Source organism: Gopherus evgoodei, chromosome 15, assembly GCF_007399415.2.
Source record: "Gopherus evgoodei ecotype Sinaloan lineage chromosome 15, rGopEvg1_v1.p, whole genome shotgun sequence".
In the NCBI taxonomy this organism is placed as follows: domain Eukaryota; kingdom Metazoa; phylum Chordata; order Testudines; family Testudinidae; genus Gopherus; species Gopherus evgoodei.
Genome location: NC_044336.1, coordinates 29,179,628 through 29,202,373, shown reverse-complemented (window position 1 = coordinate 29,202,373; position 22,746 = coordinate 29,179,628). Strand labels below are relative to the sequence as shown.

The following is a 22,746-nucleotide window of genomic DNA, read 5'->3' as shown; positions in this document are numbered from 1 at the left end:
GTCGCGCGCCCCTCACGCTCTTCTCTGGCCAATCAGCGCGGCGAGTCCTGCTCGGAAGTGAGGCACTGGCTGTCCTCTTATAACGGGAAGTGACGGCAGTGTCCCGGAAGTGCGGGGGCGCGCGCGGGGGCGGCTGGGCGGATCCGGGTGGCGTTGTCACAGCAGCGCGAGGAGGCGAACGGGCCAGGTAGGGTGGGGCTGGGATGCGCGGGCGGGGCGGCCCCGAGCTGCGCTGCTTCTCGGCCCCCGGGCCGGAGGGGGCGCGGCGGCGGCGGCGGCGGCGGCGGCGGGCCCCCTTGTCGCTGACGGGCCGGGTGTCCCCTGCCTGCTGCCCGCGCGGTGCGAGGCCCCTGTCAGGCCCGCGGGGAGCAGCCGGAAGGAGGCCCTAGAGCGGCTGATTCGGGATCCTGGTGACGCTAGGAGCGCGCGGGGCGGCGAGCAGCCCCGGTAATGGCTGGTGCTTGGGAACAGCGGGTACTTCCTTGTTCCTGGTAGCTGCCCTAGGAGGCGTCAGGGGAGGGAGGGGCGCCTGGACTTTGACTGTCTCAAAAAAATCCTTTTTGGCTGCCTTGAAACATCAGGAATATAAAGTCATCCTGGCCGTTTTGCTGGACGTTTTTTTTGACAGCCCCGATACATGAAGTGGGTGCATCCAAAAGCCTTCCCTGAAGGAGTTGGGTCGCTCATTAATCTAATCTTCCAGCTGTTTTTTGGCTGTGAATTAAATACCCTTTAACCATTTCCCTTCTCAGTTAATCAGGTTTGTTTTTAGGGCATGTGTAGTTCTGCAGTCATCCAGAGTGTTCAGAGACAGAGTATCAAACGGAATTCTTAATATAAGATCTGCGGAACCTTTTTACACGATTTTTATGTACCATAAAGGACACTAACTCAGTGCGTCCGACAAAGTGGGTATTCACCCACAAAAGCTCAAGCTCCAAAATGTCTGTTAGTCTATAAGGTGCTGCAGGATTCTTTGCTGCTTTTACAGATCCAGGCTAACACAGCTATGCCTCTGGTAGTAACTTGGTGTTTTCCCTTTGTAGCTTATCTTTAGTACCTGTAGTGGAGAGAGGCCATACACATGAGTATGAATTCCCCCCACTTTACAGCACAGCTAGAGTACTGATGGTGGAGTCTTTTAAAAACTGGTGCAATGGTGTGGGAGGAGCAAATTAAAACTTGTTGCTAGACTTCAATGGGAGGAGGTCTCTGGACTGCTAGGATGTTAGATTCAGAGCATTTGCATATGGGAAACTGCTTTATGATGGCTCATTACTGCTGTGTGCTGCTGTTCTTAGGTTCAGAATTGATTTTAGTGGCAACCTGCTTTTCTGAGCATCATTCAATAAGTGCAGTGAATGTTCAGATCCTTGTACTTCTCAACCAACTAGGTGCTCTCCTAGCCTCCCTCAAATGTGGGGTATTTTCACTGCTTGTTTTTGGATTGCTCTGGTGATGGGAAATCTGGAAGTGGTTTCCCTATGTTGCCTTCCTGCCTTGTTAGAATGGTTAAAGTAAGTCCCACTGTTTCTTCTGTAATGCCAGACACAGTGCATTTCAAAGCAGATATGCATGAAGAGTATGCAGTCTGGTTGTTAAGATATCTGAAGTACTTGCTTCCAGTATGTGAAAGCCCCATCAGAAGGTTGTTGGAGAGGGAGAGGATGATGGCTTCCATGGTTTTCCAGCCTCTTTCCTAACAGCTCTGAAAATGGCAGCTTCCCTTTTTTAAAACTAAATATATGAAATTGCGGTAGTGCTGGCCACAGCTCAGCATAGTATAGGAAGTGCTGTGTAAACATTCCCCACACAGTTCTGTTGATGTTTTTCAAGCTTCACCTGCAGCACACCCTACTGTTACAGCCTTATGGCTCTCAGCAACCTGAAGCACCTATATTCTGGCTTAAATTTCTATTATAGTCCAGAATGCTCTGCTATTTCAGTCCTGTGTTTCCCAGAGTTCTTGCAGTGCGCCTCAGTCCTAGTATTCAGAACCCCAGTTATTCTAGCCCTGTACTAGTTGTACCACCTATGGAACAATAAGACCATCAAAATAAGCGATAAGCTGCCTATTGGCAGTTGCACTTGCAGCAGTTTTACATGGTTGTGAGATATTGGCAACATGTTGCTGATAGCTCAGGAAACTTCCACATGGGCCGTATTTGTTCCAGTTGACCCTGCAAATGGTGCGACAAAATTCCCAGTTTCAAAATCCTTAATTACTTTTGGACGTCAGGCATTCAAAGCGTGCTCATCAAAACTCAGCGGCAGTGGTTTTGGAATCTCACTTGTACGGCCAACTCATGAGTACCCAAGACCATGTTTTATGGTCAAATAATGCAAGGCATCTGTTCTCATGGTGGCCAGTACAAACAGTATAAAAACCCAATAAAGTCAGACCTGAAAGCGTATCAGGTTGACCCCCGTCAGTTGGGAAGCAACAGCCTGTGACAGAGCAAGGTGGTAGCAGATTTGTCGTGATGTTGTTAACCATTTTGACACAAGGTGTGTTAACACTTTATGTGAAAACTGTGAACAGTGCACAGCAAAGATACAAGAGTCTGCAATGGTCATGGACAATCTTGTCTGTTCCACGTGTAACCAGGTTTCTGGTTTTTGCACTGGTCTGACCTTGCGTATATCATTCACCTATAGGGTTTGTGTAATCGCCTTATGTCGACATGAGACTCCATCAGTTGTACCACACTGTGGGGTGGCATTGTAATGTTTCCAATAGGGAAATAAGCAAAGACCCTCCACACCTTTTTTGCTTTTATTCTTGTCAATATGTGCAGCTGTCTCATGATGAAAAGTTTGTGCATTAACTGGTGTCACTAACCAGACTGCAGCATGCACAGAATTCAGACAGTTACCACTGCTCAGTACAGGACTACAAGAACTCTTAATGGGGAGTACAGCTAATAATCATCTGCCATTGAGTGCAAAGGGTCTTGACATGACTATCTGACTGCTCCCCACTTGCTGAGTGTTATCTAGTGTACTTACTCCAGCCCCAAGCTGGGTCATCTGCAAAGAGATCATAAGAATGGCCATATTGGGTTAGACCAATGGTCCGTTTACCTTAGTATCCTGTCTTCCAACAGTGGCTAGTCCCAGATGCTTCAGAGGGAGTAAAGAGAGTAAGGCAATTTAGCGAGTGATCCAAACCCTGTAGTACAGTCCAACTTCTGGTGGTCAGAAGCTTCTTGGACACTTGAATCCAAACTGCAGCATGCCTGAGGGGATGCAGGGCCTTTGTAGAGTCCTTTCGTTATTACTGATGACTGGGCAGTGGGTGGACCTAAAGCCTCCAGATAAGCTGGGAATCCTGACAGTTGGAATTCTGCAGTAACTTTGTGCCAGGGCATCAGAGGGGCTTTCCCTGTGGGATGATCAGCCTCTAACTTTCCCTTTCTTCTGAATTCTTGTGGGTATGGGCTTGGGAGCAATTTATGTGAAATGTCCTGTCAACCTGCTTGCTGGTGTGATTAGTCAGTCCTCATTTGCTATCTTTGCCAGGTGACGCACACATCCATGCCGCTGCCACCATGGGATAGCACGGTGATGAGCCTAAACTCATCTCTGACCCCCAGTCTCCCTCACTGAGCATAACACATTTACCCCCCAGGCCAACCAGAATTGTAGCTTGCTTGAAGGGACCTTCTGTCAAACTCAGTTATTTATTTGTATTCTAGCAGTGTGTCATAGTATGATTCCCAAATCTGGACCTTAGCGTCCAAAATATGGGTACTAGCATGAATTCCCCTAAGCTTAATTACCAGCTTAGATCTGATAGGCTGCCACCAATCAGGATTCTGATAAACTCTGGTCTCCCCAAACCTTCCCTGGGGACCCCAAGACCCAAATTCCTTGAGTCTCACAACAAAGGGAAATAAACCATTCCCTCCCCCCTCTTTACCTCCTCCCAGATCTTTCCTGCCCTGGGTACACTAAGAGACCACCGTGATTCAACTCCTTGAATCACCCCTTTCCCCTCCCTTCTTCCCCAGAGAGAAACGCAGAGAGCAGGTTTTTCTTCTCTCCTCCCTTTCCTTTCTCCCACCAATTCCCTGGTGAGTGCAGACTCCCTTCCCTGGAGTCTTACGAAAGATAACCAAAAAATCAATTAGATTCTAAAAAAAAAAGAGGAAAACTTTAATAAAGAAGGAAAAAACATAAAAACTGTCTCTGTAATCAAGATGGTCAATATACAGGGTTTTTTAGCATATAGACAATAGAAAGAAGCCTTCTCCAGCAGAAACACAATTTAGAATACTTTCACCCAAATACACAGTAAAACTCTACCAGCCAGATACACAGTTGCAAATACAGAAAAACAATTAAAAAGACTAAACTGTCTTTCTACTTATAAAATTGGAACAGAAGATTAGAGAGCCTTTAGGTATGTGTGGTCACTCTCAGAGCCTAGAGAGAACAAAGCAAAACCCAAAAACTACAAACAAAGGCTTCCCTCCGCCTAGATTTGAAAGTATCTTGTTTCCTGATTGGTCCTCTGGTCAGGTGTTTGAGTCCCTGTTTGTTAACCCTTTACAGGTAAAAGAGACATTAACCCTTAACTATCTGTTTATGACACAATGCCTAAGGGCTTTGACTGGGGATGCAGCCACAGAGCTTCTAATGTAGAGCATGTAGTGTTAGTTGCTTTGTAGAGGTCTCTGTTCTGGGGATTGTTCGTGTAAAAGGCAGAAATTGGGGCATATCTTCTCACCAGCAGATTTCTTGGGTTTCAGAGGCTGATGTCCTTCTTTGCAATACTGCTGGCTTCTCTGTTGCTACATCATTAATCAGGCTGCAACTGTAGCCAGGTTGCAGTTTCTTTGGAGACTGGGTCTCTTTCTAGTGCTCATGTCCTGCCTGCTTAACCCTGGAGGAACTAACAGTTTGTAAGTTTTGAAACAGCAGGGCTCTTGGATAGACAGATAAAGACAGTAAGAGTTCCCTCTGCTGGGAAGTGATTCAACCTATTCCAATTTCTCACAAGCATTGGTTCCTCTTTTGTGATCTCCAAGGTTCTGGATAGAATGAGGTGCATCTGGAGCCTTGTGCAGCTGCATCGTTGCTTGGAGCAAGACAGGCTAGAACCTGACTGTTCCAGAAGCAGTAGAGTCTGGGAGTTCTCTTCCCACTCAGAAGTGGCTTTAGCCAGCAACAGGCACGTATTATCCTGTTCTAGACAGTCGGACTCTCTCAGGAGCCTGGAGACTCTTTAGCTGTGTTACAGATTAAGTTTGGTGACAGACTCTGGAAGATCCTGCCGAAACTGGCTTGAGGTTCTTCCCTACTGTAGACTCTTGGGTGTCATAAGGTGCCACAAGTACTCCTCATTCTTTTTGCTGATACAGACTAACATGGCTACTACTCAGAAACCTATTGTCATGGTAAATGGTGATCTCTCTCTGTAGTTAAATATCTTTCTGGTTTGAGCTTGTGGTTGAAAACTGCAACTTGGGGAAGTCCAAAGGAAGGTGATCAGAGATGAGATGCTAGGCTAGTGGGAGGGAATCCAGTGTTCAGGACAATGACAACGATCAGAAAGATTCTAAGACCAGGAAGAAAATGACAGTCCATGTTAGGCAATGGTTATGTTTTAGATCCATTACAGCATCTGCAGGACAGAACCTTCTAACAGTGAGCATTTCTTAGGCAGCTAGGATCTGGAGGTGCCTGAGAAGGGAGTTTCCCTGCAATGCCTGTGTTTTGACCTGTGATCTGTCACACACTATCAATTATCACATCAGGACATTAGCGCCACTAAGCCAGTAAAATGAGTAATGTCCTTAGAAGAAGGAATTAAGATGTGGTGGGGGGGCTGCCTCTTCTGCAGGAGGTCTTGTGCCTGCTAAACACGTTAGGCCTGTGCTCCTGATGGTATGGGACTTGTGAGCACAAGCCATAGGGTGGCTCTGGGAAGTTTAGTTCCAAATGATTCCTTGATTTTGGTTTGTCTAGCAATGTCACCCAGCAGGGGGCACCTGGAAATGAACAGCAAAGCGCCTGTTACCCTAAGGCCCCCACTGTCCTCCTAACCCTGAACTGTGGTAAATGGCTTCTCTCTGAAGCCCAAAGGAAGAGGTCAGGGGCCTTGGGAAAAGCTTTGTGTGCCTGGAAGCCTCCTTCCCTTCTGGCTTGGTGCCTTTCCTGAAGAAAGAGGGGAGGGACTGTGACCTCAGGCATGTGCTTTTCAGTATAGGGTAGAAGTGCCTTGCTCTCCCCTCTTCCCAGTACTTGTCAGTGCACTTCTGCACCCCTCTACCCACACAAGGCTCTCACAGGCCTCCCCTCCCAAGAGCTCTGCTGCATTGTGTGGCTGCTGATTTATGAAGTTACTGTTCTTAGCTCTGCCTAGGGGCCTTGCTGAAGAAACTGCAGCAGCATTACTCTTGTCCATTTCTTCTGAGGAGAGATACGCCCAGCAGCTCAGGACAGGGCTCAACAGCCCTGACCTCCCAGGTGACTGGCGGGCTGGGGTTTGCTTTTCCCAGCTGTTATCTGCAGCAACTTTTCCTGGCCTTAGAAATTCTCTCGTTTGTCAGTGTGAGAGACAGAGAAAGGGCTGGTTCCTGTGTGGCTAATGGGGGACTTCAATGGTCCTTAAAGTATTCATCCAGGCTCTCTGGTGTTCCTGTCCATCCATGCCAATGGGTCTAATTCTATAATGAGGGCAATTACAGGTGGTGATTAGCAGAGCAGCACCTCTGTCCCCCTTGAGGCAGGATGCTTATTCAAAATGTGTCTGTTGTGGGGGCTGGGAGGTCTGGATGCTTGGGAAGATGAGACTGATGGATAGGGCCAGCTCCAGGCACCAGCAAAGGAAGCAGGTGCCTGGGGCAGCCATTAGAAAGGGGCAGCATGTCCAGATCTTCGGTGGTGAGTCCTTCACTCCATCGGCAGCTCTTCAGAGGCGGCTCAATCAGGTTGGGTTTTTTGTTCCGCTGCTTGGGGAGGCAAAAAAGCAGGAGCTGGCCCTGCTGATGGAGATTAGTTGTTGCTAGGGGAGGGGACAACATGGATACCCCAGCTGCTTTGTTGAGGGCTGAGCAAATGGGGCACAGCTCCATGCTTGGGGTGCAGACAGAGGCCTGTCAAACTGGTTTCCTGCTCTGACCAATGCAAGACTGCTGCTGCTGCTGGTGGCAGCAGCTCTTCGGTAATGTCCAAAGCATGCGAACATACCCATGCAGAGCCAAGCCAGCTTCCGGAGCTGAGTGCAGGACTGGGAGGAGCTGCATTAGCACTGTGCTAGTCTGCTGTGTTTTGCATTGAAATTCTGACAACTTTCCAGCGTCCAGCACTGGCCAGAGTGCAGGTAGTGGCCTTAGAGAGGCACTCTAACTGGGCCGCTTTAACAAGTGTCTGCAGGGGAGGTCACTTCTGGATTCGAGTTCTGCCTTTGGATAGCTTGGCCTTCTCCAGATTCCCTTTGCTCTGACTTGAAGTTTAATTAGTAATTAATTATGACAACTCAAAGTGGAGGCTTCCCTTCCTCTGGTGTGAGGGGAATAGTTGGAGTTTGGGAGCAAATGATGCATCATCCACCCAGGAGAAACAGGACACTCTCCCTCTGCAGTTCCGCAGTGCATCTCAATGGCAGCTATTGGGAGACTCTGCCTCTCCCTAGTCTCTTGTTAATAGCTCTTGTCAAACCTGATTTAGTTGTTGATGAAACGAAAAGTTGGTTGATAAAGGTAACTTTGTAGGTGTAATAGACTTTTGTAAAGTGTGAGAACTAGACAGCATGAGTGAAGCACATGTTAAATTAACTGGCGAGATCATGAGAAGTAGCTGTCAGTGGGGATTCATTAAGTGAGAGTATTTCTAGTGGAGTTGAGCAGGGATCAGTTCTAGGTCTGATGCTCTTCAATATTTTTATAAAGGATCCCGAAGTAAGTATAAAATCATTGTTGATAAAAACTTGTGGTGGAATGGTAACTGGGGAAAGGGCAGTCCTACGGCGTGATCTAGATCAGTGGTTCTCAACTGGGGGTACTAAACTCATCTAGATTGTAGCCTGCTGCAAAACTAGGCAACTTAAAAAGCTCCAGTGAAGTCAGCACAAACCACAATTTCATACAATGACTAGTTTATGCTGTTCTATATACTACACACTGAAGTGCAAGTACAATATTTATGTTCCAATTAATTTATAATTCTATGGTAAACATCAAAAAGAAAGCAATTTTTCAGTAGTAGCGGGCTACGAAACTTCTGTATTTTTGACTGATTTTGTAAGCAAGTAGTTTTTAAGTGAGGTGAAACTTGTAAGACAAATCAGACTCCTGAAAGGGGTACAGTAGTCTGAAAGATTGAGAACCACTGATGTGGATCACTTGATAAGCTGGGCCCATTCAAAGAAAATTCATCAATATACCAAATAAAAGGTCAGACATCTAGAAATAAAAAATGTAGGTCATACTTATAAAATTGGTTACTATATCTTGGAAAGCACTGACTCCGAAAAGGATTTAGGGGTCAGAGTGGACAAGCTCTCGGTGTGATGCTGTAGCAAAGAGCTAATGTAACCCTTGTTTGTCTAAACCAAGAGTAGTGAGTCGGAATGAGGAGGTGGTTTTTACCTCTGAGACTGATTCGAGTGTGTGTGGTTCTGGAGTCAATGTTTTTTAAAAGGGTGTTGAAAAACTGCAGAGGGTGCAGAAAGGAGCCAGAAACAATGTGAGGGGTGGAGACAATGCTTTAGAGTGAGACCAATCTTCTTAACTAATCCAGAAAAATGTGGTGTGTAAATATCTCGATGGAGAGAAAATACCAGCTACTAAAGGTCTCTTTAATCTAGCAGAGAAAGGCAGAACAAGAACCAATTGCTGGAAACTGAAACCAGACAAACTTAGAATTAGAAATAAGGCAGCTTTTTAACAATGAGGTTGATTGACTATTGGAAGGTTAACCAATGGAAGTGGTGGATTTCATCTCTGGTCTTCAGATGAAGACTTAGATGGATGCCTTTTTAAAAGATGCATTAGCCAAACATATTATTGGGCTCAATACAGGGGAAACAGGTGAAAGGTTATATTCCAGAGAGCAGACATCTTCCCACCAAATTCGTAGATTAAGGCCAGAAGGGACCAGTAGATCATCTAATCTGAAGAGGCTCTCTACAATGGTACTGTGGCAGCAGAAGCATCTGCTCAGAGGCTGGGTCAATGCTGCTAATTGTGGAATATTAAGTGCAGACTGGCCATGGAAAGTTTTCTTGTTCATGCCCAAGAGCCACCTGCTTTCCATCCATCTCTGAGTTAGAAAATCTGTGTAAGAATAATCCTGAATGCTTTGGCTGTTCTCTCTTTGCCTTGTGATGTGATCCTGAGGCTTTTTTGTTGGGCTTTCTCAATACCAAATGCATCATGGACACCCTGTCAAGATGCTAGCTAAGCAACTCCATCCTCACTAAAGGAAGCTGCTCCATTCTTGATTGCTTTCCTGTGGCTAGCCGGAGCAGGCAGAAAATCTTTACCTCAAGTCTGGAAGTGTTGAGTGAGCACACTGAAACTGCCACCTCAAAAAGCTAGTTCCTGGGAGCTTTGGCCAGCTCTTCAGAAATGCACAGCTCTGTTCCTAGGTGGAGATTGTGTGCTTGTGCCATGCTTGGGTTTCTAGGCTCTTTGGTTGATTTTCAGGCCATGTAAGCAGCCGTACTTGGACCTGAGAGCCCTGGCAGCTGAAACTTTCTCTTGTTTATTTTGATGGTCCTGCTGGGGCTGCTTCTCATGTAGCAGAGATATTCAGGAGGTGGCGGAGAACATCACAAATGGACAGAACTGGTTCCTCAGTCTTATTCCCAAACAAGACTTAAATAAAATAAGTGCAGTTAACATCCTGGTTGAATGTTTCACTGGAGTCCATCTAGCACCCCCACACGCTTCCCTTACCAAAACTTCCTCCCAAAGGAGTCTGGAAATGAATGGGTCTGGCTGAGCCCCCACTCTCCACCTGACTCACACCTGACATTGACATGTCTTTCTAGAATGCAGTATATGCTTTTATCACTCTCGTGTATCAGATGTGTAGTAGAAGAAACTAACTGATGTATAATCGCAGTGTGTGTGTCATGTCTGAGGTCTGGGAGCATTATGATGATCGTGTCTGACACAGGCCAGAGAATCTCACCCAGTAATTTCTACATCAAACCCAGAACTTGTTTGAGCTATAGCCTATCTTTCAAAAAATTAAAATAAAATATTGATTTTAAGACTTCGAATGAGTAAGAATCTTCATCTCTAGCTGAGTTTTCCCAGTGGCTAATTCCTTCAGTGTTACATTGTGTTCTGTGTCTCACCTGCATTTGTCTAGCTTCAACCTCCAGCCACTGGGTATCTGTGTAGAGGTGTTGTAGGTTTATGTAAGGGTATGTCTACATCTACAATTTTGCAGCGCTGGTTGTTACAGCTGTATTAGTACAGCTGTATAGGGCCAGCGCTGCAGAGTGGCCACACTTACAGCAACCAGCGCTGCAAGTGGTGTTAGATGTGGCCACACTGCAGCGCTGTTGGGCGGCTTCAAGGGGGCTTCGGGGAACGCGAGAGCAAACCGCGGGGAAGCAGGTCTCCTTCCCCACGGTTTGCTCTCACGTTCCCCGAACCCCCCTGCAAGCAGGTCTCCTTCCCCGTGGTTTGCTCTTGCGTTCCCTGAACCCCCCTGCACACCGCGGGGAAGGAGACCTGCTTGCACGGGGGTTCGGGGAACGTGAGAGCAAACCGCGGGGAAGGAAACCTGCTTGCACGGGGGTTCGGGGAACGCGAGAGCAAACCGCGGGGAAGGAGACCTGCTTGCACGGGGGTTCGGGGAACGCGAGAGCAAACCGCGGGGAAGGAGACCTGCTTCCCCGCAGTATGCTCTCGCGTTCCCCGAACCCTCCTGCAAACCGCGGGGAAGGAGACCCGCTTGGGGGGGGATTCGGAGAACACCGGAGCAAACCGCGGGGAAGGAGACCTGCTTCCCCGCGGTATGCTCTCGCGTTCCCCGAACCCTCCTGCAAACGGCGGGGAAGGAGACCCGCTTGGGGGGGGATTCGGAGAACACCGGAGCAAACCGCGGGGAAGGAGACCTGCTTGATTACCAGAGAGGTATCCTCAGGTATGCTGGGATACCTGCTTATTCCACGGAGGTCAAGAAAAGCGCTGGTAAGTGTCTACACTTGATTACCAGCGCTGGATCACCAGCGCTGGATCCTCTACACCCAAGACAAAACGGGAGTACGGCCAGCGCTGCAAACAGGGAGTTGCAGCACTGGTGATGCCCTGCAGATGTGTACACCTCCTAAGTTGCAGCGCTGTAACCCCCTCACCAGCGCTGCAACTTTGTGATGTAGACAAGCCCTAAGTCTATGTAGTCCTTACAAGGTTGTATTTAACTTGATTGAGCCTGGAGTATTTTTGTAGTAGATGTGATGCAGTATATTGGAAATGGCTCCCTTCAATCGTGAACAGGATTTTATAAATCTTACCAGTTTTGACATCTGCATCTATATATGCAAAATTTTAGGAGGCAAAATGAAAAATGGATGGCAAGTCATGTAGGATGATAGGGAATAACAAAGAATTTAGGGCAGGGGTTCTCAAACTGGGGGGTCGGGACCCCTCAGGGGGTCACAAGGTGTCAGCTTCCACCCCAAGCCCCGCTTTGCATCCAGCGTTTATAATGGTGTAAAATATATTAAATGCTTAATTTATAAGGGGGGGGGGGATCTCACTTAGAAGCTTGCTGTGTGAAAGGGGTCACCAGTACAAAAGTTTGAGAACCACGGATTTAGGGTATGTCTGCACCACAGCAGTACAGCTATGGTGCTGCAGTAGTCCTGTAATATAGACGCTTCCTACATTGACAGAAGGGGATTTTCCATTGATGTATTTAACCAACCTCTCCAAGAGGTGGTGGCTAGGTTGACCTAGCTGAGTCTACACTGAGGGTTAGGTTGACCTTAACCACATTGCACAGGGAACAGCATTTTTCGCAGCCTGAATAATGTAGCTAGGCTGATCTAATTTTTAAGTGTAGACCAGGCTAAAAGGTGGGGAAATGTCTGGATCCCTTCACTGCTTGTTTGTAAAGTGTGATACTTTTGGAGTGTTTGCAGTTGGGGTGCCCACTACAAGGAATCTTCAAACAGTCATGGGTTTCCAAAGTCTTCACCATTAACTTTAAACTCTTCTGATATTTTTGAGGAAAATTCGCCTTGGATTATGTGGCCCGTGAAGCTTGAGCGGGGGATTGTGGGGTGGGACTTGTGAATGGTTTTTATAGTAGGAATGGTGCTTCACCCTTAACGATGGCTACTCCACACACTGTTTCTTACTGCCTGTTCAGAAAGTGGCTGGAGACTTGCACCATTGAGCGAAGTTAGTACAAATGTTGTTAATCCGATAGCTGCTGCTTTTCACTGGCCTTGCCTTGGCTCAGGCCTTTGGAAAGGACTAAGTGTGAGATTGGCCAAGGCAGGTGCCTTTCCTCGCAATTTGAGGACAGCCAATGCCCCTTTTTAGAACAGACTGATCCAGTTGCATTTTGAGCTACAGGCCTGTTGATCATCGCTGAGGCCTCTGGAACTTGGGCCAACAACGGAGCAGACATCTCTTCTTAGATAGACTTGAGTGCTGTAGGGAAGCAGAATGTGACAGTGGCCCAGATCTACACTTTGGGTTTCTCCACTCAGCTCTTCCTGTGGGTAGAAGGTTTATCTAATCACACTTCTTGAAAGGCTATCTGTTGTCCTAGCAATTTAACAAACATGCAGAGATTGAAGTCTCCCCACCCCCTGGTGCAGTTGGGACTCCATGGGTTAACCAAAGATTCTGCACTTGCTTGCCAAACTCTGACTCAGGCGCTTGTAAGAGGGCACAGGCTGCAGAGAGCTGGGTATTCTAGGAATGTCCTGCCGAATTCATTCCCCTGAGACAGCTAGCAAAACCTCCCACAGGCATTTGGGAACAAGAGTGCATTGAACTGAGCCGTCCGAAAGCTGGAGTTACTGGCCAGCTATCTGTGGGGAGCTCTGCTTTGACTGAGGAAGGAATGAGGGGTCTATTGAAGAGCCCTGAGGACTTCTCAGCAGAATGGCCTCTAGTGCAGGAAGCAGCTGCATCAGGCCACTGATCCCATTTCCCACTCTCCCCTCCTAGGTGTAACTCACGTGTGTAAAGATGGCAGAGCAGGAGCCGACCGCAGAGCAGCTGGCCCAGATTGCAGCAGAGAATGAGGAAGATGAACACTCAGTCAACTACAAACCACCTGCCCAGAAAAGCATCCAAGAGATCCAGGAGCTGGACAAGGATGATGAGAGTCTACGGAAATACAAGGAGGCTCTGCTGGGATCTGTCAGTGTAGCTACTGGTGAGTTCTGGTGTTATCTCAGAGCATGTGGTTCTATCTGTGCAGACATTAAAGTTGTAGCAAACAGCTATAACAGCCAAGACCTCTTTACACCTCTAACTGCTTCAGGCAGACACTAAGAACCCTCCCACCCTCCTCCTAGATCTCTCTTCAGACATGCTGCAGAAAGCCCAGCTTTAACTCGAGCATGCAAATGACCAGTTGTGAATAACCCTCCAACGAGGGCACTGCTAGCTGTCTGGTCTGCCAGTCTTTACCTGGCTAGCTTAAGTCCGTCATTGGTTCTTTGACTAAAGCTTGTGAGTCAGTATCTTCTGGGATGTCTCAGAACCTTTCATTCAGAAGTAACATCTTTCCTTCCTGGGTATAAAACATGGGGAACCCTGGATCTCTGCTCCAGGCAGGCCCATTCTCTCTAGTTCTTACCTGCTCCTTTGTGTTTCCAGGAACTGAATGAAAGGAGAGAGGATGTATATGGGTTGGGACCTGGGGCAGGGATGTCATTAGCACTTTTAGGACTTGTCTAACAGTCTCTTCTTCATCTTAGATCCCAGTACTCCTAATGTGGTGGTGACCAAGCTGACACTGGTCTGTGCCACTGCCCCTGGTCCTCTGGAGCTGGACCTGACAGGTAAGCAGGAAATGGGCACTGCGGTGTATCTTCCATGGGAGACAGATCCAGGCTAGCTCAATGAAGACAATCAGCAGCTCTGGCAGGGGGCCAGGTCAGGTCCACTGTCCATTCTGACCTGGAGCCCAGAGGTGGAAGTGACCTGATGAAACACGTATTTCCAAATATAACTTGCAGGGGGCCAGGCTCCTCCTGTGAGTTTGGGGCTTCCAGCCTGGCGGACAGTACTGCTGCCTCTCTGCTCCCTGTACCTGAACTGCAGTGTGAAGGGCCCCTAGCACAGTACCTTTAGGACTCCTGTTGGTTGTGCATTCAGTCCTGTAAGCGCTACTTAGATGTTACCAGCTGGAGGAGCCCAGGAGCCACTTTAGCACGGGCTAAAAGTGGCAATTCTTCAACAAAAAAACTTCATAAACAGACTCCAACGTGAAGCTGCAGAACTAGAATTAATTTGCAAACTGGATACCATCAGATTAGGCCTGAATAAAGACTGGGAGTGGTTGGGTCATTATAAAACCTAAACCTAATTTCCCTATACTAATTTCTCCCTACTGTTACACACACCTTCTTGTCAACTTTCTGTAATGGCCACTCTCTTACCACTTCAGAAGTTATTTTTCATCCCTTGGTATCCTGCTGTAAATTGATTTATCTTGTTAGACTGACCTCATACTTGATAAAGCAACTCCCGTGCTTTCATGTATTTGTACCTGCTCCTGTATTTTTCATTTCATGCATCTGAGGAAGTGGGTATTCACCCACGAAAGCTCATGCTCCAAAACGTCTGTTAGTCTATAAGGTGCCACAGGATTCTTTGCTGCTTTTAAGGACTCCTTGTTGTTTTTGCTGATGCAGACTAACACAGCTACCCCTCTGAAACCTGCTTTCCTAAAGTTAGGAAACCCATGGCCCTAATCTTGCCATAACTCCTCATTCCTCTTACCAAACTCTGCTCCAAGCCAGAGGGGTGCAGGACTGAGCCCCAGGCTAAACGAAGTATTCCAAATTGCTCCCCAAACAAGTTACTGTTGCCAGAACTCTTAAAAATACTGTCCCCAAATAAGCTGTTGAATGAAAGGCTTCCCTGGGTTCTAATCCATGGGGAATGTTGCACCAGCCTCCTCTAGTGGCATGAGGCTGGAATTACAGCATAACCAGTAGCTTTCTGATAATGGGACTGGCGGTCCCACTGGGATACCAGATTTTTAATGTCAGAGACAGGTCTCCAGGTTCTCTGTTTGAGGATCACATTTCTTCCTGCTGATTCTGGGAAGAGGAGCTTGGTGTTGAATCTCATTAAGAGAGCGAGTCATTCTGAAACTGAGCCATATCCTCTGGTGTGGATAGGTGGATTCCTTTGGGCTTGCATGGCCTAACTTAGAAATGGTGGTAGCTTCCAGCGTGGGTGGGTGCGAGGTGGTGAGATCTCTAAACGGGAACACCCATGAGTAAATCACATTCTCTTCCTTCCTGGGAGAAGAGCGTCTGGGGTGCTCTCCCCTGTTGGGCTTTGCAGTCTTCTGTGGAAACCAAAGGCGTTAATGCAGGAGCTGGGGCAAGGGAGGACCCTGACATGAAGGAAGGGACGTGTCCCCTTCCTGTAACGTCACACTCGTTTATATTCCAATAGCTACAGTTTCTGGTACAGGGCCCACCCCAAATGCATCCCACAGCACAGTCCCTAGGGAATCTGAGCAAACTTCTCCCTTCTCTGTAGGTAACCTGGAAAGCTACAAGAAGCAGTCATTTGTGCTGAAGGAGGGTGTGGAATATCGGATAAAAATCTCCTTTCGGGTAAGAACTTTTGAGCGTCACTGACCCAAGCCTGTCTGAAAGAGGGAGGTCACCAGTCCCAAGGGATGCAGAGAGCCAAGCCCCTGATCTTCCCCAGATATGGGGAGGGCGGTGACCGCTCTGCTGTGAAGTTTTGTTTATCTCTACAGGTGAACAAAGAGATCGTGTCGGGGCTGAAGTACATTCAGCACACGTTCAGGAAAGGAGTGAAAAGTAAGTGCTTCCATTGTCCCAGACATTGCTTTGCAAGGGTGGGGTCTCCCAGCCAGGCCCACTGCAGTGAGATGTGCCACCCCCACTCTCCAGCTGGCTCTGGCATGGTGGGAGGAGGCTCTTTACTTTTAGAACAGAGGAGTCGCAACCTTTTTCTTGCTGAGGCCCCCCTCAACATGCTATAAAATCGCCAGGGCCTTAGGGGGGAGCGTGGGGGTCTGGGCCAGTGATGGACCCTTGGGCATAGGCATAGTTTTACTTCTGTTTGGGGAGTGAAGGGGCAAGGGCTGGCGGAGCTCAAGCCAGCTCCACACAGCAGGGTCCAAGGAGGCAGTACCACCTCCACCCCTTGACTCACTCAGGAGGCCACCCAGCCTGTCTGGGCTGTGGGGGGATGCAACCAAAAATATAACTCAAAGAGGGTACTCAGTTCAAAAAGTTTGAAAACTGCCCAGGGTGCAGGTAGGGGGAAGCTAGGGGCTGTGCAAAGTGAGGGGAGTAGCTCAGGGTGCCAGGATGGGGCAGCTAGGGACTGTGTGCAGATGGGGTAGTTAGGGGCTGTGCAAAGTGAGGGATGTAGTTCGGTGCGAGTTGGGAGGGTCCCAGTGTGGCTCCCAGCTTCAGCCCCATGCCACTCCTGGCTTCAGTGCTGGGGATCAGGGCACCGGGTTTCACCGGGGGGGCTCCGCAGCCCCCCTGAAAGGGTTTGGGGTCCCCCAGTTGAGAACCACTGCTCATGTGCGCCTTTGGCTCAGCACTGGCGGTGGGAAACCTCTTTCAGGCTCTGCTGCAGTGCAAGGGCCTGGATGATGTCAATGGCTCCAGCTGCATTTGAGCCGATCGGCCTTGAATGAAGCAAAACTTAGCGTTGAACAAATAGTGGGTTCTTCCCCTCCTGTTGCTTGGCCTGCCACACTGGGTGGGCGGGTGTCCATCCCCATGTGGAAGGAGCTCAGATAGCATGGAGTGTCTGAATTCTCTAGCTTTGAGCCCGGGTGTGTGTCTTCTGTGGGGAGATGGCACGGTAGTCGGGAGGGGCTAGAATCTGTTCATGCAGTTCAGCATCTGCTCTGGGGAGGCTCATTTTTTTCCACCCCCACTCCTGTCTCTTTCCAGTTGACAAGACTGACTACATGGTTGGGAGCTATGGGCCCCGAGCAGAGGAATACGAGTTCCTGACCCCTATGGAGGAAGCCCCCAAGGGTATGCTGGCCCGGGGCAGCTACAACATCAAATCCAAATTCACAGATGATGATAAGACTGACCATCTGTCCTGGGAGTGGAACCTGACCATCAAGAAGGAGTGGAAGGAGTAGCCACTCCACAGGCCAGTCCCCAGAGAGAGAGTTAGCCAGGCAGTGGCTACAGTAGAAATCCCACCCTGTATCAAAGTGCTGACATTGGAACCTCACCTTTCCCTCCCGTTTCTTAAGAGCTCTCAGCTCAGTAACCCTGCCCCTCCTTCCCCCCAGAGAATCACTGAACGGAGCTGACCAAACCATGCTGTCTGCATCTGACCTCCAGCTGCCTGCCTCAGGGGCATCTGTCCCCTAGGCCTCTCCACCACATACAGAAGTGGGAGTGCTTCGTGCCCTCCCAGGGCCGTGGTCAGGGTCTTCTCCCTTTGCTGCATCTGACGTTTCTTCATTGGAATAAACCATAGGCAGGTGCTGAAGGAGAGGGACTCTCCAAGCTGCTCCCCACACGTAGGGGGCTTTTCCTAGTGCTCCTGCTCATAGAGTGGTGCCTCATTTTGGGTGGCTGAGGAATTGTGGTGCCAGGCAGTCGCTGAACCTTTCTATAGGCTAAAATCATGTCTGTGGCCTGCCCTGCCCCTCCCCTCCCCTGCCCTCCCCTCCAGCCAGTGTCTTGAACGCTGGCTGGCAGCTTCACTTGTGGCTGTTTCCTGTAACCATGATGCCTTAATGTGTTTAACATGCATTTTCTAGGAAGGGGCCTGACCTTGTTAGCTCCCACCCCATAGGTTTGTTAGCATGCTGCCCTCTCATCTCAGGCACTCTCATTGAATTGGTTTATTAGAAATGAGTCACAACTAACTTTGCTGCTGGCCCATTCTCCTGAGCCTACTGCCCTGAGAGGAGGAGGGCTTGTGGCATCCTGTGCTGCTCCCAACCCTCACAGAGCCATCCTTGGGGATGTCCAGAGAAAGCCGTACTGGCAGAACTCTCCCACTTTCTGCTACGGAGGTGTTGGCGCTGTTAATGTAGATCTCTCAACAGCCCAGTGACTTCCTGTGTCTGCCCCAGCATCTTTCCTGCGGTGGGTTCGGGAGTCATGAGTGCTGCTGTCGCCTCCAAATTATTTCATTTATTACAGCCATTTTTTGGCTGTAAAGCACTGAAATGCCAGGGCAGCTCCTGCCCCATCTCTTGGTTTGGTTTTCAGCTGGGGATAAATCAGTCCAGTTCTGCAGCTGCTTTCACAACCTGGTCAGAACAAAGAGCTTGCAATGGACAAATATTCAAGAGCAGTTAATGCCTTATGTATCAATTCTGCCTTTGAAATCTTGTGCCTGGCCTGTCAGTATTTATTGCCTTGACAAGTAGACTCCATCTCCAGAGCAGTTCCTCTTCCCCTTGCACCCTCACAGCACTGCAGCCTGGCATCTCTAACACCCACACTGGCACGGTAGGCGGAGGGCAGGAACTCTCCAGGACCCTCTGGCTACTGGACAAGCATGTTCCAGCTCTGCAGCCATCTTCTCTGGTTGCTTTGATAACACTGATGTTGTACCAAACTGGGACCAAGTGTGTGTGGTTTTCCTGTAGCTACATCTTCTGCCCCAACTCTTCCTCTCCCCCTGCCCTTTAGAGAGAGAGTTTTGTTAATCTGATTTGGTGCATTTTGTCTGTAAATCTTAGACCCAGATTAACAGATTTGGAATCATCTGCTTTCCCTTTTATGACAGTTAAATAAAATCTTCAAACTGACCCTATGCTGTCCCTTTGAATCCTCTTACTCTTCTTCCAGGTCTCCAGAAGGTAAGTGGCCTGCGAGAGTGGGACAGGCCTGGGACCCCAAGTTCACTAATTCCTTGTACACCAGCAGGTGCTTGGAAGGACTTTCCCTGCAATGATCTTTGGAGGTGGTGGGAACAAAGATGGGGAAGGTGCTTCCCTAGGACTGTGCAACTTCTCCCTTAATAACACTGTCCCCTTCACTGCTATTGCAAAGGTTTGTATGTAAAGAAAACCTGTCCCTTGCAATCAGCTCCTGCCTTTCCTGTGGCCTCCACTAAGACAGCAGTGTTGGGGAGCAATGGTGTGTTTATATGGGACTATGCTCATACACGGTGCTTTCCAGGCAACCAAGAGGAGGAAGCCTGTGCACTAAGGAATTAGATAGCTAAGAACCGGATGCAAGTGTCAGAGCAAAGTGCATTGCGGCAAGGAACAGTGAAGAAGCGAGCTCGTGGGAGGCGTGAAGAAATCTGGTGGGACTCGAGTGCCTGGGATGCAGGAGGACACATACTGACTAGCCAGAGCTAAGTGCGCAGCACCTTGAAGGTGAGGGCCAGGAGCTTGGAGCGATGCAATGGGAGTTCGTTGAGATTTGTGGAGCAGCACAGCTACCTTAGTCAAAGATTGTGATGGGGGGAAGATGCAGGGGGAATTAACTTACCTGTGACAGAGGCACCCCCTTTTCTACCCTTCATCTTCTGAAGTGCTGCGTGGTGTTCATGTGGCAACCCTGAGCACCAAGGACGTGTCTCCATGAGCTCTTACTGTGTGGCAAGCTGGGGTGCAGGTCCAGCTCTATTGCTTTGGCTGTCTTAGTTTCCACTGCTCACTCAAGCTGCTTCCTGGTCCTGCTGGATGAGGTGCCATCCCTGCTGGGTAGTGAGCCCTGACTAATCTGCCAGTAGTGCAGAGGGTTACTGCAGTACTGAAATCGGCCTGATGTCAGTTATGGTTGCCAGCACCAGTGCAGTAAACCCACCCATAGCTGGTTCTTACAGAACAAATTGCCTGTAGGCAGTTGGTGGCAGGGTGAAATCCTATCTGATGCAATTTTAGTGTCTCCTGTGACAGTCTGTCCAAACTCTGGGCACAGAGAGTTCTGCTAGATTTTTTTTTGAGGGGAGGGCATGTTGGATGTGACACTAAGGTGAAAGTACCCATCAGTTTAGACACAAGAATTCTATTTCTAGTCCTTGTATCACCACCCCTGTGACAGCTGAGTGCCTGCGAGTTGTGCATTTTTGTGTGACGTGTCTGGGGAGAGCTGTATGTGCACACCACGGAGAGGTTTGGTGGGATTCTGTTTTTGTGAGTATTGCACCCTGCAGTCCTTTTCCTGTGATCACTCCGGGGCATTGTGCAAATGGTTCTGCTGAACTTTCCACAGTGATGCCCAGAGGCTCTTCCTGAGAGCACAGAGCAGGTGAGGTCCCTAGTCAGAATCGGGATGCTGTTACCCCCCAGAGGCATCAGCTATTGAGGGGGGACCAACCAACTTCCCTTCCTCACCCAGGAAGCCTCCATCTTGGCAAGTAGAGACTATTCATGGCTGGTTAATGCATGTGCTTAACTATTCCCCGTCCCTTTCATGAGGCAAAAGGCCTGCGGCAGAACTGTCCTGCTGCTCACTAGAGAGCCACCAGGGGTGCTATTCCCCTGCCTGGCTCAGGACTGCTGCTGGCCCAAGGAGCAAGTGGCTGAGTCTTCCCTGATCATTTTGAACCGGAGTAAATGGGTCCCTCGGTCAGCTGCTGGGTGCTGGTCTGAATCCAGTCCCCTGGGCATGTGATTTCTATGCAGCGGAGATTCCAGTCTCCCAGGAGCCTGGCTTTTCAAACTCTGCTGCTGCTGATTGTGCAAACCAGTGTAATATGGGTGTCTGCTGGCTTGGCTCTTTGCATCACAATGAGCCATGATACAGCTGAATGACTGCTCGGTCTCTCTGAAGGAACAGTTGCAGGCCTAAAGAAGAGATCTGTTTAAGCTCAAACGATTGTCTCTGTCCAACAGAAGTTTGTCCACTAAAAGTTACAACCTCACCCCCCGTCTGCTCAGCCACAGGGAAGCAAAACTGCACCCCCTGCCACAAGCTAGGGGTGAGTGTGTATCTGCTGGAGTGGCAGCCTCGGAGGGTCAGTAGGCTGCAGGTCGGGGGATGGGGGGTTAAAACACTCAAGGGGAAGAGAACCAACTTCTGGGAGCAGGGTGGGTCTCTTGAGGTGCTGGGCTGTAGAAGCCAGTTGGCATAGTGCAGTGCCTGTGACACTGAGCTGGCAGTCAGGGTCCCTGCATTGTCATCCCAGCTGTGCCACTGACTTCCTCTGTTGATGGAAGTGAGCTGGTAGGTGCCCTCTTCTCTGAACCTTCTCTGGCCATACTGGGTCAGACCAAAGGTCCATCTAGCCCAGTATCCTGTCTTCCTACAGTGACCAATGCTAGGTGCCCCAGAGGGAATGAACAGAACAGGGAATCAAGTGATTCATCCCCTGTTGCCCATTCCCAACTTCTGGCAAACAGAGGCTAGGGACACCATCCCTGCCCATCCTGGTTAATAGCCATTGATGGACCTATCCTCCATGAATGTATCTAGTTCTTTTTGAACCCTGTTATAGTCTTGGCCTTCACAACATCCTCTGGCAAAGTTTTCCATAGGTTGACTGTATGTTGTGTGAAGAAATACTTCTGTTTGTTTTCAATTTGCTGCTATTAATTTCATTTGGTGACCACTAGTTCTTGTGTTATGAGAAGGAGTAAATAATGCTCCCTTATATACTTTCTCCACACCAGTCATGATTGCATAGACCAGCAGTAGGCAGCCTATGGCACGTGTGCCAAAGGTGGCATGCGAGCTGATTTTCAGTGGCACTCACACTGCCTGGCCACTGGTCCAGGGTGCTCTGTATTTTTATTTAATTTTAAAGGAAGTTTCTTAAATGTTTTTAAAACCTTATTTACTTTACAACAATAGTTTAGTTATATATTAGACTTATGGAAAGATTCTAAAAATGTTAAAATGTGTTACTGGCACACGACACCTTAAATCAGAGTGAATAACTAAAGACTCCGCACACCACTTCTGAAAGGTAGCCGACCCCTGGTATAGACCACTTTCATATGCCCCTTAGTCATCTGTTTTCCAAGCTGAAAAGTTCCAGTCTTATTAATCTCTCCTCATATGGAAGCTGTTCCATACCCCTCATCCTTTTTGTTGTCCATTCCTGAACCTTTTCCAATTCCAATATTTCTTTTTTGAGATGGTGTGACCACATCTGCATGCAGTATTCAAGATGTGGCTGTACCATGGATTTATATAGAAGCAATATATTTTCTGTCTTATCTATCCCTTTCTTAATGATTCCCAACATTGTTAGCTTTTTTGACCTCTGCTGCACATTGAGTGGATGTTTTCAGAGAACTATGCACAATAACTCCAAGATCTTTCTTGAGTGTTAACAGCTAATTTAGACCCCATCCTTTTATATGTATAGTTGGGATTATGGAGATATACCTATCTCACAGAGCTGGAAGGGACCCTGAAAGGTTATCGAGTCCAGCCCCCTGCCTTCACTAGCAGGACCAAGTACTGATTTTTCTCCCAGATCCCTAAGTGGCCCCCTCAAGGATTGAACTCACAACCCTGGGTTTAGCAGGCCAATGCTGAAAGCACTGAGCCATCCCTCCCTCCAACCTGCAGTATGTTGCATTTATCAATGTTGAATTTCATCTACCATTTTGTTGCCCAGTCACCTAGTTTTGAGAGAT

The 22,746-nt window shown here is 48.5% G+C and overlaps 1 protein-coding gene across 2 annotated transcripts; it reads left to right on the top strand.

Annotated features, from left to right (window-relative positions):
* The first annotated feature begins 83 nt into the window (after positions 1-83).
* Positions 84-18,955, top strand: ARHGDIA (Rho GDP dissociation inhibitor alpha). Of its 2 annotated transcripts, none has more exons than XM_030534270.1 (6): positions 84-187; positions 13,155-13,365; positions 13,913-13,996; positions 15,714-15,790; positions 15,940-16,003; positions 17,120-18,955. In XM_030534270.1, exons 2-6 carry the CDS (start codon positions 13,176-13,178, stop codon positions 17,317-17,319), a joined length of 615 nt encoding a protein of 204 aa, XP_030390130.1. In that variant the 5' UTR covers positions 84-187; positions 13,155-13,175; the 3' UTR covers positions 17,320-18,955. The 2 variants fall into 2 exon arrangements, with proteins under 2 accessions (XP_030390130.1, XP_030390131.1); XM_030534271.1 differs by lacking the exon at positions 84-187 and adding an exon at positions 355-447.
* Positions 18,956-22,746: the final 3,791 nt, after the last annotated feature.

Coding starts and splice junctions, on each gene's coding strand:
- ARHGDIA (XM_030534270.1), top strand. CDS start 13,176: ATGGCAGAGCAGGAGCCGACCGCAGAGCAGCTGGCCCAGATTGCAGCA. Junction 13,366..13,912: donor ATCTGTCAGTGTAGCTACTG/GTGAGTTCTGGT, acceptor TCTTCATCTTAG/ATCCCAGTACTCCTAATGTG. Junction 13,997..15,713: donor TCTGGAGCTGGACCTGACAG/GTAAGCAGGAAA, acceptor CCTTCTCTGTAG/GTAACCTGGAAAGCTACAAG.